This window comes from Polypterus senegalus, chromosome 4, assembly GCF_016835505.1.
Source record: "Polypterus senegalus isolate Bchr_013 chromosome 4, ASM1683550v1, whole genome shotgun sequence".
Taxonomy (NCBI): domain Eukaryota; kingdom Metazoa; phylum Chordata; class Cladistia; order Polypteriformes; family Polypteridae; genus Polypterus; species Polypterus senegalus.
In genome coordinates, this window is record NC_053157.1 from 223,508,181 (window position 1) to 223,520,889 (window position 12,709).

The following is a 12,709-nucleotide window of genomic DNA, read 5'->3' on the forward strand; positions in this document are numbered from 1 at the left end:
GGATGGACAGGATTAGAAATGAGGACATTAGAGAGTCAGCTCAAGTTGGAAGACCAAGTCAGAGAGGTGAGATTGCGTTGGTTTGGACCTGTGCAGAGGAGAGATGCTGGGTATACTGGGAGAAGGATGCTAAGGATAGAGCTGCCAGGGCAGAGGAAAAGACAAAGGCCTAAGAGGAGGTTTATGGATGTGCTGAGAGAGGACATGCAGGTGATGGGGGTAACAGAACAAGATGACGAGGAAAAGTAGAGATGGAAAAAGATGATCTGCTGTGGTGACCCCTAATGGGAGCAGCCAAAAGAAGAAGAAGATTGAACTACAATGATCAGGCTGGTAAGAGTAAACATACAAGGACTATATCTGGGTTTTGGGGCAATCTGTTCAGGTCTACATAGTAAAGAGTCTAAAATGGAAACCAGGGTCATCCTACGACCCCTACCACAACAAAATGGGAAATTCCAATAAGTTTTTTTGCTCATCTTTTCTGGAATTGCCTTTGATGGAGGCCTAGGTGTTCTTCTAGAATTCCTGTGGCCATGACTTCACTCTCATGGTGAGGGTCAGTATGTGCAAGGGATTTAGGTTCAATATGGCTGGCTGTGTTCCGTCATTTGAATCAAATGAGCAATTCATGCCAGCCACATACTGTTGGTACTATTAAAAATTACCTTTGTGTCTGTTCCACCGTCCATTTTCGGACCCAGTTCTCCTATTCTAGGAACACCGGGCAGAAACAAACCCTGTGAAATGTGTGAGGGACTAACTAAGGTGGAAGTAACATTTTCACGTGGGCAATGCAGGTGTTGGATACCATTATTACTTAAGAATATTCATTTACAAATTATGTTAATATGTTTACTTGAGTTCATTTTATCTAATATTACATTTTGTGCAAACATCTGATGCCATTCACAGTGACAGATAATCAAAATAGAGGATATCAGAAAGAGGCCAAAGACTTCTGAATATAGCAATGTTTATACAATGCACTCCTAGAAGTGAATAAACCACATAGAAAAACCTGTCCTCCCATTAGGTGTTTCTAAATGATTTATTTCAAAGTTGACAAATATAAAATGGTTTACCCTGTTAACCGTTTCTAACCAATTTATTTTAAAGATGACAATGATTAAAGTACGGAACAGGACAAACATAATGGGCAGCGTACAGCAAGTTAAACAGCAGCATTTTTTTTCAGTCAATGCCCTTTGCATGCTCATTACCCAGTGAGGGCTTTAAAAATACAGAAAAACAAAGAATACACTGGACAGTATTCGGAGCCCTTCACTTTCTGCACACTTTAAAACAGGAAGAATGTGCTATTGTTGTCATTCAATCTACACTCAAATACCCAGGACAAAGCGAAAACAAGTCTTTAGAAAGGTTGGCAAATTTATTCAAAATCCTAGAAGTGTTCAGTACTTTGTAGAAGCCATTTTGGCAGCACTTACAGCTTTAAGTCGTCTTGGTTAAGTCTCTACAAGCTCTGAACACCTGGATTTGGGCAGTTTAGCCTGTTTTTCCTGGCAGAGCTTCTCAAGTTCTGTTAAATTTGGTTTAGAAGAATCCATGCCCTGCCATCTTCAGGTCTCTCCAGAGATGTTCTATGAGGTTGAAGTCTGAGCTTTGGCCAGGCCACTCAGGAACTCTCAGACACTTGTTCTGAAGCCCCTCTAGTGTTGTCTTGGCTATAGGCTTTGGGATATTGAACTGTTGCCCCAGTCTGAGGTCACATGCACTGTGAAACAGGTTTTCTTCAAGGACCTCTTCATGTCTTTCTGCATTTAACATTCTGCAGTAGCATGAGGCTGACATTAATTTCAATTTTTGTTTCATTAGATAAGAGTTCTTCCTCATGCTCTCAGAGTCCTTAAAACTTCATACACCTTTTACTCAAGAGTGGCACGTGTCTAGCCAGGCTTTCATAAATGTCTTAGTGGAGTGCTGCTGAGGCCGTCATCCTTTTGACAAGCTCTTCCATCTCAGCCGAGGACTTCGGAAGCTGGGTTAGAGTGACCATTGGATTCTTGGTCACCTCCATAACCAAGGTACTTTCCTTGCCCGTTTACTCAGTTTGGCTAGATGACTAACTCTAGAAAAAGTCCTGGTGGTTCCAAACTTAATCTATTTCATGATAGTGGAGGCCACTGTTGTCCTGGGGACACTGAAAGCTTTATAAATAAGTATCTTTTTTCTCCATTTTCTGCCTCGCCACAATTTGCTAGCTGAAGTCTAGAAGGAGTTCCTTAGACTTCATGGCTTGGTTTTTGTCCTGAACTACAGTGTGAATTGTGGGGCCTTCTATACACAAGGATCCATGTGGCTTTCTAAATGATGTCCAACCAATTCTGTTGGCCACAGATGGACTCCAAACAAGTACAAGACGCATCTCAAGGAGCATTAAAGCAAACAGAAATCACCTGAATTCCAGGTAGAGAGGAATTTTAATTAATTAGCAAAGCTTTCTGAAAACATGCCTCCACTTTGTCATTATGGGTTATTGAGAATAGACTGATTGGCAAAATTGGCAAATGTATACATTTACAATTAAATCTACAACACAATGAAGTGTGTAGAAACTGAAAGGGCCTGAATACCTTTCCGATTTCACTGCTCTTGTTTTAAATACATCTGAGTAAGAAAACTGAGCAAATCCAAGTAGCTGCTTTAGTTTTCTTCTGCTCCAATATCACAACAACACTGTACATTTTCTTCCCACATTTAATAAATCTAAACAAGGATTTTTAAACTATTGATAGTTTTTTTAAATTGGAAATACCTGCCCAAATCTCTCACCGCAATCACTCGGACTTGTTTCTCGTGTGAATTCTCGTGTGTTTCTGAAGATGACCTAGCTGTGTGAAACGTTTGCCACATTCAGAGCAGCAATATGGCTTCTCTCCCGTGTGAATCCTACGGTGTATTTGCAAACCAACTACTTGTGAGAACCGTTTGCCACACTCGGAACAGCTGTGGGGTTTCTCCCCAGTGTGAATCTGAAGGTGTCTTTGAAGATGGCCTAGTTGTGCAAACTTTTTGCCACATTCAGAACAGCAGTGAAGCTTCTGGCCAGCATGCATTTTCTTGTGCCTCTGAAGGCTACCTATCTGTGAGAAACACCTGTCACATTCAGTACAGCAATATGGCTTCTGTCCGGTGTGAATTATCTGATGCATTTCAAGATTCCGTCTCTCCATAAATCGCCGGCCACATTCATAGCAGTAATATGGCCGAAGCCCAGTGTGAATTCTCTTGTGTCTCTGAAGGTTGCCTATGAGTGAGAATCGCTTACCACACTCGCTACAGTCATAAGGTCTCTCTCCCGTGTGAATTCTCTTGTGCCTCTGAAGATGGGAGTTATCTGCAAATCTTTTGCCGCATTCTGGGCAGCAAAATGGCTTCTCTCCAGTGTGAACTCGCATGTGTTTATTGCGATGAGACTTGTTCTTAAAACTCTTTCCACACTCGTGGCAGTGATGCAAAGTACCTGGATTTGTACGCTGCACCTGATGGTGAACTTTACCAGTGTCCGATGGTGGCAGTGTCACAACATTCAGACAACTATATGGCAAAATGTCCAAATTCATGCTCCCTGACCCAGCTGCCGTATTTCCATTATAGTCTTTCTGTTGAGAGCCACACTGAAAAGAATCCTCAGAAAACGAAGACAGGGAGAAGATGCCTTCCTCTTCTAAACCTGCTTGGACGAAAAGACAATTAGTTTTTGAACCAGTGGATTCTCAAATCTGTTTAATATTAGGGTCCTGAAAACCTGTCTCAGAAGGAACCAGCTTTGGACAAGGTGTTAGCCCATCCCTCACATCCACTTCCATACTCACGCAGAACCATTTTAGAGCCACCAGCTAACCTGTTCTATGTTTTCAGAGTGTGATTTGTGACTCCCTGCCTTGCACTCCAAAACACGAGACTGAGTCTCAGTGCGTTTGCAAAACCAGCTTTATTCAGCTTGAAACAGGAACACACAGACACAGCAGTCAGGCAGGGTCGTGGCCAAGTTATACTGTTACCAGCGTTTATAATGTCCCTTGTATCATGCGTCAAAGACAGGCGCTTATAGCGCAATCTCGGTCGGCTTGTAGTTGTTTCCAGGGCTGCTGCACTGTGAACCTGTGATTGCCTCGGCAATGGAGGAACAGTGCCATCCCGTTGGTGGGGTGGGGGTCCTAAAAGAGTTCAGAAACTTCACAAGAGATGTGGATGATATAAATGGACTACCCAGTGAAAAACCCTACAAAAAGGACATAGCAGCACTGGAAAAGGTCCAGAGAAGAGCAACTAAGCGGATTCCAAGGCTACAGGGGATGAGTTATGAGGAAAGATTAAAAGAGCCGAGCCTTTAGAGTTTAAGCAAAAGAAGATTAAGAGGTGACATGAATGAAGTATTTAAAATTATGAAGGGAATTAGTACAGTGGATCAAGACGGTGACTTTAAAATGAGTTCATCAAGAACACGGGGACACAGTTGGAAACTTGTTAAGGGGAAATTTCACACAAACATTAGGAAGTTTTTCTTTACGCAAAGAACAGACACTTGGAATAAGCTACCAAGTAGTGTGATAGACAGTCAGACTTTAGGGCAGGGGTCTCCAACCTTTTGCCCACAGAGAGCTACTTTTACAATATGAAAACGGCCAAGACCTACTCATGTTTTCTAACGTTTATTCTCATAGCTTATTTCAACCCAAACAAACTGAATAAGCTTGTTTTGCCTGAACATTTACAAATGTTGGTGTTCACAACTCACATTTTGCATTAAAACATCAAAAAAAAAATTTAGTTCACCTGCAAGTGCATTTTGTATGTCTGTATGCCTTTTCTAGTGTATCTCACACTATTGAATTAAAACATGAATGCTGTCAAAACAAAACAATGCAATTACAAATACACAGATGTGACTTAATCATTTGTCATTTTGTTCCATGTCACTGTTTCATTTCACATGTCCATTTGCATGTGTGATGTTTTTTTTAGTTAGTCAGATGACTGGCACTGCATGGAGTCAACAAGAGAGGCAGGGTGTCTGGTGGAGTGGAGCCACTTGGCTTCACTCTTCCGGAGTCATTTAAATGTTCATCTGTCAGTCTTGTTCTGAACTTTGATTTCATGACATTCATGTCAGACTCACAGAGGTATGGAGATCCAAACAAAGCAGACATTTTCACAGCTGCTTGGTGAAGATTCTTATAGTTATCTGGCTCTTCTAAGCTCCAGAAATGCTGCTGAGACTAAAACTGCACATTATTTTGAAGGTTTACTAATCTCTCTATTATAAAAAGAAATCCCGTCCTGGAAAGCAAAAGAAAGGCTACAATACGTGATCTTCTCGAAAGACCTCTAAAAGACCCGCGACAGGAAAGAGACTTAGAACGAGATTCTTGCAAGACACGCCCAACTTACGAGCAATAGTAGGAAAAAGGACAAAGGCTGTGAAGGCTTTAAAAAGATCGAAGGGCAGCGCCACGGCAGACCCTAGCCATACCAAACCCCCTAAAATCCACCCCTGGTTATACGTCCTGCAAGAAAGAATTTAACCACTCCCGGGGCCGTAAATAAAAGGGACAACTATTCTTTTTAGAACGTCATGCAAGACCAGCCAGTGAGCCATTGTTTAAAACAGGTCCACAGGCATCTAACCCTAGCAGTTGTTGGATTGCATCTGTCAGACAAGCATCATGTGCTCCCAGCTCTTAAAACAACGACAAGTGACAAGCAAAACGTGCAGCTCGCCAGCAGCAGATGATACGACGGCATATCCTTAGTGTACGTTCAGACGCACCTCCCCTTCACAACGTGTATATTGCCTGCCTCAGGTAAAGTCATCCCTGATGGAGGATCACAGGAATTGTGGGAAAGAGGTGTCCTTTCATCGGATTAGCACTATTTCTGCTGTGGAATGGCCAAATGGGGGAGGCAGCTTGATGAATGAGGTCTCCAGGACTTAAAACAAATCCAAATCATATTATGTGATATCATCTCATGTGAAATTCTACTCCGTACTTCTAGAATTTTTATTTTTATACTGTATTGAGGATTTATTCTGTTGTATGTATTGTATTGACCCCCTTCTTTTTGACACTTACTGCACGCCCAACCTACCTGGAAAGGGGTTTTTCTTTGAACTGCCTTTCCCAAGATTTATTAGATTTTTTCCCTTACAAGGGATTTTTTTTTTTTTGGAAGTTTTTTCTAGTCTTCTCAGAGGGTCAAGGCTGGGGGGCTGTCAGGAGGCGGGGCCTGTTAAAGCCCATTGTGGCACTTCTTGTGTGATTTTGGGCTATACAAAAATAAATTGTATTGTATATCCGGTAAACCAAACTTGGGAGTGGGTGAGCGAAGCGAGCAGGGGGCAGAACCCCCTAGTATATAATATATAAAATACAATGTCTCTCGGTCTGTATGTCTATTCACTTTTCACGATTTTAGATCGTTTTTTAGTCTATAATTTGCTTGAACATTCTGGTTGATTTTGCAACTTCTCTCATTTCGCCATGTATCAGAGTTCACTTGCAGTACTGATTTATTTGTGCGAATCCAAGAAACACGCAGCGGGCAGAGTTTGCCGGGGGCCTTCCTCACTCACTCGCCAGCTTTGGGGCATGTGCCTTAACTCCGCTTAGCTAGAGAATGAAACTTTGTTTGATATTTAAAATAAAGTGTTACTTAGGTCTTGAGGAGTTTGAGTCCGGATATTCTCTTAAGTGTATGCCACATTGAAAAGATAGATTTCAATTCAGATTGTGGATCATGATTTTGTGTTAAAAGAATCGTGATATGATTTTTTTGGAAAGATCGCCCACCACTAATTTGACTAATCAAGTTTTCAAATTTATGTAGGGTTCATTAACCCTTTGGCAAGCTATTTGGAAAGGGATTGTGAGCTACTGGTAGCTCGCGAGCGACATGTTGCAGACCCCTGCTTTAAGGACTTGCAAAGCTTGACTTGATGTTTTTTAGTAGAAATAAATGGATAGGACTGGCGAGCTTTGTTGGGCTGAATGACCTGTTCTCGTCTGGAGTGTTCTAATGTTTCTAACCCAGTCAGACACTGGAGAACGTGCAAACTAGTGATGTTACAATAGACCAGCCGTTGATGAAAATGAGATAATTTTCACCCAAAAGATGACTGATCTCAAAAAAATGATTTTTCTTTTAAGACTCTGCTTTTCTAAACATTATGGCAATGAAGTCGTAGTGCTCCTCTAGACTATGTGTTACAAGATGGGTGTCTTCCTCTGAAAATGAAAGAGAAGCTGCTAACTTCAGAACTTTTTAATTCTGTCCTCTGACTAAAAAGCATGCTGTGAGCTTGTTTGGAACTAAAGGAGATAGATAGGGCTGAATGATTTGTTTGATTAAATCATTTAATTTGAATTAAAATTTTAAAGCAATACTCAAATATTAAAATTGTGTTTTTTTGTACCAATTGGTACCGTTAGAAGGTCGAGCAAACGATGAATATGCCAACAGAGGAACAAAAAAGTCAAGCTACTAATCATCCAAGTTTGATCATCTGGGCATGTGTACAGATGAAGCATATTAATGCAAAGATGGAGATGAGCAGCATTTCTTTAGTGAATGGACTTGTTGCAAAGAAAGGCTCTGACTTTAATACAGTTGCCTGCAACTGGTTTGGATATAAAAGACCTGATGTTATAGAATTTCAATCAAACGTTTTTAATCAATACATGATAATTTTTACAATTTAATGTAAGAATATACTTTTATAAAGTCTTAACAATGGATTAATAAAAGCATAAGGATTGAAGATATCTAAAGGGTTAACTAAACACAGCTTAAATCTTGGCTTTTGCCTCATCTTAGAGGAGCCACTGAAGTAGTTACTGAGGTTACAATGAAGTAAATGAGTAATCAACACCCCCTTAAAAAGCGAGGACCAACTAGTGAGGAAGCTCAAACACCCTTATTATGAAGCAGTGATAAGATCAACGGGAAAACCATAGGACACTCCTATTAACAAAGTGAAGTTTAGATTAACGGAAGAATCAACATGTATACGAAGTTACTGGTGGCTATAGATGATTGGTTATAATGACTGAATTCTGTGCATTAAGAGTTAGATGACATGATATATTAGATAAGGTAATGGTAATAGAAAAGTATAAAAAGGAATGAATTGTATTAATGACTGCTCATTCCATGGACTGTGACATTCGTGCATATCTTTATGCAAATAAGGAATCATTTTGAATTTTTCATCTGGTCTCATGAATGACTTCTTTGATAACAGAGGAAAGTTTTTTTCCCACTACAATGCTGTTCAAAGTGGGAGCATATCCATTTTATTTCAGCACTTAAAATAGAAATAATCAGCAGAACAGAATGAATGTGAAAAAGCACTGGATGAAAACAAGCTTAAGCTTATTTAAGCTTAATAATAAAATTATTGTTATTAAGATTAAGGGTAAATCCCGTACAAGAGGGCATCAGTGAAAATTATGGGGAACTGCATTTAAAACTGAAGCCAGGAAGGATTTCTTTATGCAAAGACTTGTGGGACTCTGGAACAAACTACCAAGACATGGAGTTGAAGCAGAAACCTGGAAAACCTTTATGAAACATCTGGATGAAATAATGGGACCTTAGCTATTAGTAAAACAAACAGGCTTGCTGGACTGAATGGTCTCCTCTTGTTTAATTTCTTGTCTTATTAGAATACAATATAATTTAGTTTTGTAAAACCCAAAATCACACAAGAATTGCCGCAATGGGCTTTAACAGGCCCCCAGCCTTGACTGTCTAAGAAGACAAGGAACAACTCCCAAAAAAAAAAACCCTAGTAGGGAAAAAATGGAAGAAACCTCGGGAAAGGCAGTTCAAAGAGAGACCCCTTTCCAGGTAGGTTGGGCGTGCAGTGGGTGTCAAAAAGAAGGGGGTCAATACAATACAATACACAGAACAGAACAAAACCTCAATACAGTATACAAATAAAAATTTTAGAAGTCCTTCAACATCTGCAATAAGATGCTGCAGATGTTCTACCAGATGATTGTGGCGAGTGCTCTCTTCTACGCGGTGGTTTGCTGGGGAGGCAGCATAAAGATGAAGGACGCTTCACGTCTGAACAAACTTGTTAAGAAGGCAGGCTCTATTGTAGGAGTAAAGTTGGACAGTTTAACATCTGTGGCAGAGCGACGGGCGCTAAGCAAACTCCTGTCAATCATGAAGAATCCACTGCATCCACTGAACAGGATCATCTCCAGACAGAGGAGTAGCTTCAGTGACAGACTTTTGCCACTTTCCTGCTCCACTGACAGACTGAGGAGATCGTTCCTCCCCCACACTATGCGACTCTTCAATTCCACCCGGGGGAGTAAATCCTAACATTACTCAAGTTATTGTCTGCTTTTACATGCATTTTTATTACTCTTTAATTTATTATTATTTTTTTTTTATCAGCATACTGCTGCTGGATTATGTGAATTTCCCTTTGGGATTAATAAAGTATCTATCTATCTATCAGAATTTAACAGATGAACATTACATAATATGATTGCCATATTCTTCTCCCTGCTTTAGCATGCATCGCTCAAGGTATGCTCACTCTAACCTGCTAAACAATGTGATTATGTTAGGAGGAGAGTGTCCATTGTCGAATGATGTCCATCATGCTGCCTTACTCTGCAGCGATGGCTAAGGTATAATGGGAAGAATGAGCTGGCGGTCTGTAACGGGTGTAGGACTATCAGACTGCAATTGGAGGAAGTGACTCCTGTACAGGCGGGTTACTCCAGAGACCTCAAGCTGTAGTGGATGGAAGAAGTTGACTGGGGTGCTCTGCAAGTTAAAGTGATTGCTTGAAAAGGAAGAAGAAAAAAAAAAAAGAAAGAAATTTGACTGTGGTAGTAGCAGAAGGCATTTCTAAACTATGAGGAAGAGCAGTGAGGGTTACCAAAAAACAGAAAAAGTAAACTGCGATGGATAAACAGCAGTTTAGTTTTATGCCTGGAAGAGGAACAAGTGATGCTATAATTGCTCTGAGGTAGGTGATGGAAAACTATAGGGAGAAGGATAGAAAACTGCATACAGCATTTATGGACCTGGAAAAGGCGTATGACAAGGTGTCAAAGCAGGAGGTGTATGAGGGAAAAAGAGGCCCCTGAGAAGTTTGTAAGGCTAGGGAAAGGTATGCACTACGAGGAGGCTAAGACCAAGAGCAGTGCTGGAACTACAGAAAGCTTCCCTGTGAAGGTTGGACTCTGCCAGGGAGCATTGAGATCTTTGATCTTATAATGACCATCCTAAGTACTGAGAACATAGAACAAGCACCTTGGGCCATGCTCTTTTTTGATATAGTTCTAATTGCCCCCAACAGAGAGGAACTGCAACAAAAGGTTCATCTATGGAGAAAAGCTATGGAAAATACTGTAGGGGATTTAAGATTTTGTAGCACAGAGATTACAATATGCGCTCAGGGGTCGCATAACTATTTAGCAGGAGGGAGTCTCGTTCGTTGTTGGAATTAACCAGACAAATCGCTCCACCAACTAAGAACGGCCATGGTGGAGTGATTTGTCTGGTTAATTCCAATAACAAACGAGACTCCCTCCTGCTAAATAGTTATGCGACCCCTGAGCGCATATTGTAATCTTTTTAGTTAACCAATAAAAGGTGTAATTTTGCTTGGCTTTTCTCTAAATTCATAATGGCTAACACAGTACAACACCCTGGTAGTACTAGCACAAAGATGAAAGATATGTGGTTTAAAGGAGAACTTCAAGAAGGAGACATTCAGTTGCTGCCAGAGATTACAAAAAAGTAAGTGAATTTAATACCTTCTTTTCTATGTAACAGACAATGGTGGATTAGATAATGAGATACTACTTGTCTGGATTCTATGGTGTAACAGCTACAAACTGCTGTCTGGCATCTTATGTGATGAAAGAATAGGTGTTACGACAAGGTGACAACTCTATAAGATGGTAGTCAGACCAGCAATGATCTCATGACCTAGCATGCTGTTCAGCACGGATCCTTTTCTCCCTCTAGACTGCAGATTCTCACCTGCATGATTCCTCACAGGTCACAATTACCATGCAAAATAGCCACAACTATTGTGACATGAAGGTCAAATTTATTTCCTAAACCAAACAATATAAAATCACCAGTGAACACTGACCCATAAACGAGAAGTTACCACAAGAAAACTACAAAACCTTCTGTGTTTGTTTCTTCCTGCAGCGTAGAAATACGGAATGTAGCCGGTGTGAATTACTGTGATAAGTGATTAGCAATTCAAGTGAAAATCCTTAAGGGAAGTGGCGCAGTTCAGTTGAGGGAATGACACCCCATTTTGCACCATCATGACACCAAGCCTGGCTTATGGCCTCTGAAATCTTGAACATGGGCCAGATCTGGACTGCCAACTGATGACACTGGATCTAATTCTTAGTTCCCGTTAAAATCAGTTGGCAAAAGGTTTACACAAAATTTGTTCTATGAAACAGAGAGAAGGAGTAACATTTTTTATTTTCTGTTTTTCTTTATTCAACTTTGATGCCAATATTACTGCTTTGAGGATTTATTAACCAGACCATGGACAATTCCATTAACCCTCTGACTTATAATCAATGTAATACACAGTACACCTCACCTTCACCTCATTGTTTGGGCACTTACGTTTTCCATGCCGTCTTGCAGATGATGGTTGTTCACAATCTCCCTTGCACCACATCTCTCCACTTGTATTCTGGTCAGATTCTAATATCTCAGCCTTCACATTCTCCTGAGGAAAGTACTGCAGCCATTGAAGTGAGTCAGAATCAGTTACCTCTTTTTTTATAGCTGAAGACACTTTCAAAATGGAGTCAGTCTTTAGCATTACATCTTCCTTTAGTAGGTCCAACATTTCATGGTTTTGTGATTGAAGACCTGGAAGTCCAAATTCGGAATTCTCCTCTTTAATGCCAGCATCAGCCCACTGGCAAGCTTCCTGCTTCAAGAAATCACCCTCCTGGAGTGACTGGACAGATTCCCACTCACAGGCCTCTTCTTTGACGCTGACCAATCTTAGTGCTACAATATCTTCTTTGTGAGAGGCCATGTTTCTTCTGCCGTGCCTTACTCTTCCTCTGTGGCCCTCTTCCTACTTACAGTTGTTGTCTCAAAGTGCACAGTTCTTCACTGCACAGCCAGCTCCCCATTTTGTCCTGTGGAAACAAGTTAAAATTCCTTCATAATTTCAAAAACAAAACTTATAACTTTCCATGACAGCTATGCATATGAAACTTGGACCAGACTTTGGACTGGAATGTAATGATTTCTGTGATTTTCTGTCATTTTATTAAGTTAATTATCAGTCAATCAGTATGAAAAAAATGTTGTGTTGAAAACTTTTTTCCCCCCACCATAAATGTATACATATACTTTCATATATACATTGTGACGGACAGCCGGGTCCCATGCCCGGCCGGGACGCCTCTGATGCATACGTCCCGGGGGAGCCATCATGGACTTTGCAATACCTCCCCCGGGGCGCTTGGGGGCACTCTCCCTGGCAGTGGATTCCTCCTCAATCTCCCCCGTGGCTCCATGGGACATGGAGTCCACCACAGCAGCCCGGTTGGGAGATGGGGTGGCCGCTAGGGGGTGCTGCAGAGAGCCAGCCACCACACTGGACGGTTTATCAGCCCCACCCGGAGGTGCAATTAAGACCAGCTGGTCAGGCACC

General features: G+C 41.1%; 1 protein-coding gene across 5 annotated transcripts in view; it reads right to left on the bottom strand.

Annotated features, from left to right (window-relative positions):
* Positions 1 to 261: 261 nt before the first annotated feature.
* The window catches only part of LOC120528056 (zinc finger protein 664-like), a 32,319-nt gene continuing 19,871 nt past the window's right edge, over positions 262 to 12,709 (bottom strand). For all 5 annotated transcript variants that reach the window (XM_039752041.1, XM_039752039.1, XM_039752038.1 and 2 more), the window contains 2 exons: positions 11,659 to 12,188; positions 262 to 3,697 (listed from right to left, as the gene is read on the bottom strand). In XM_039752041.1, coding sequence (XP_039607975.1) covers positions 2,802 to 3,697; positions 11,659 to 12,082 — 1,320 coding nt within the window. In that variant the 5' untranslated portion in view covers positions 12,083 to 12,188 and the 3' untranslated portion in view covers positions 262 to 2,801. The remainder of the gene's footprint in view (positions 3,698 to 11,658; positions 12,189 to 12,709) is intronic.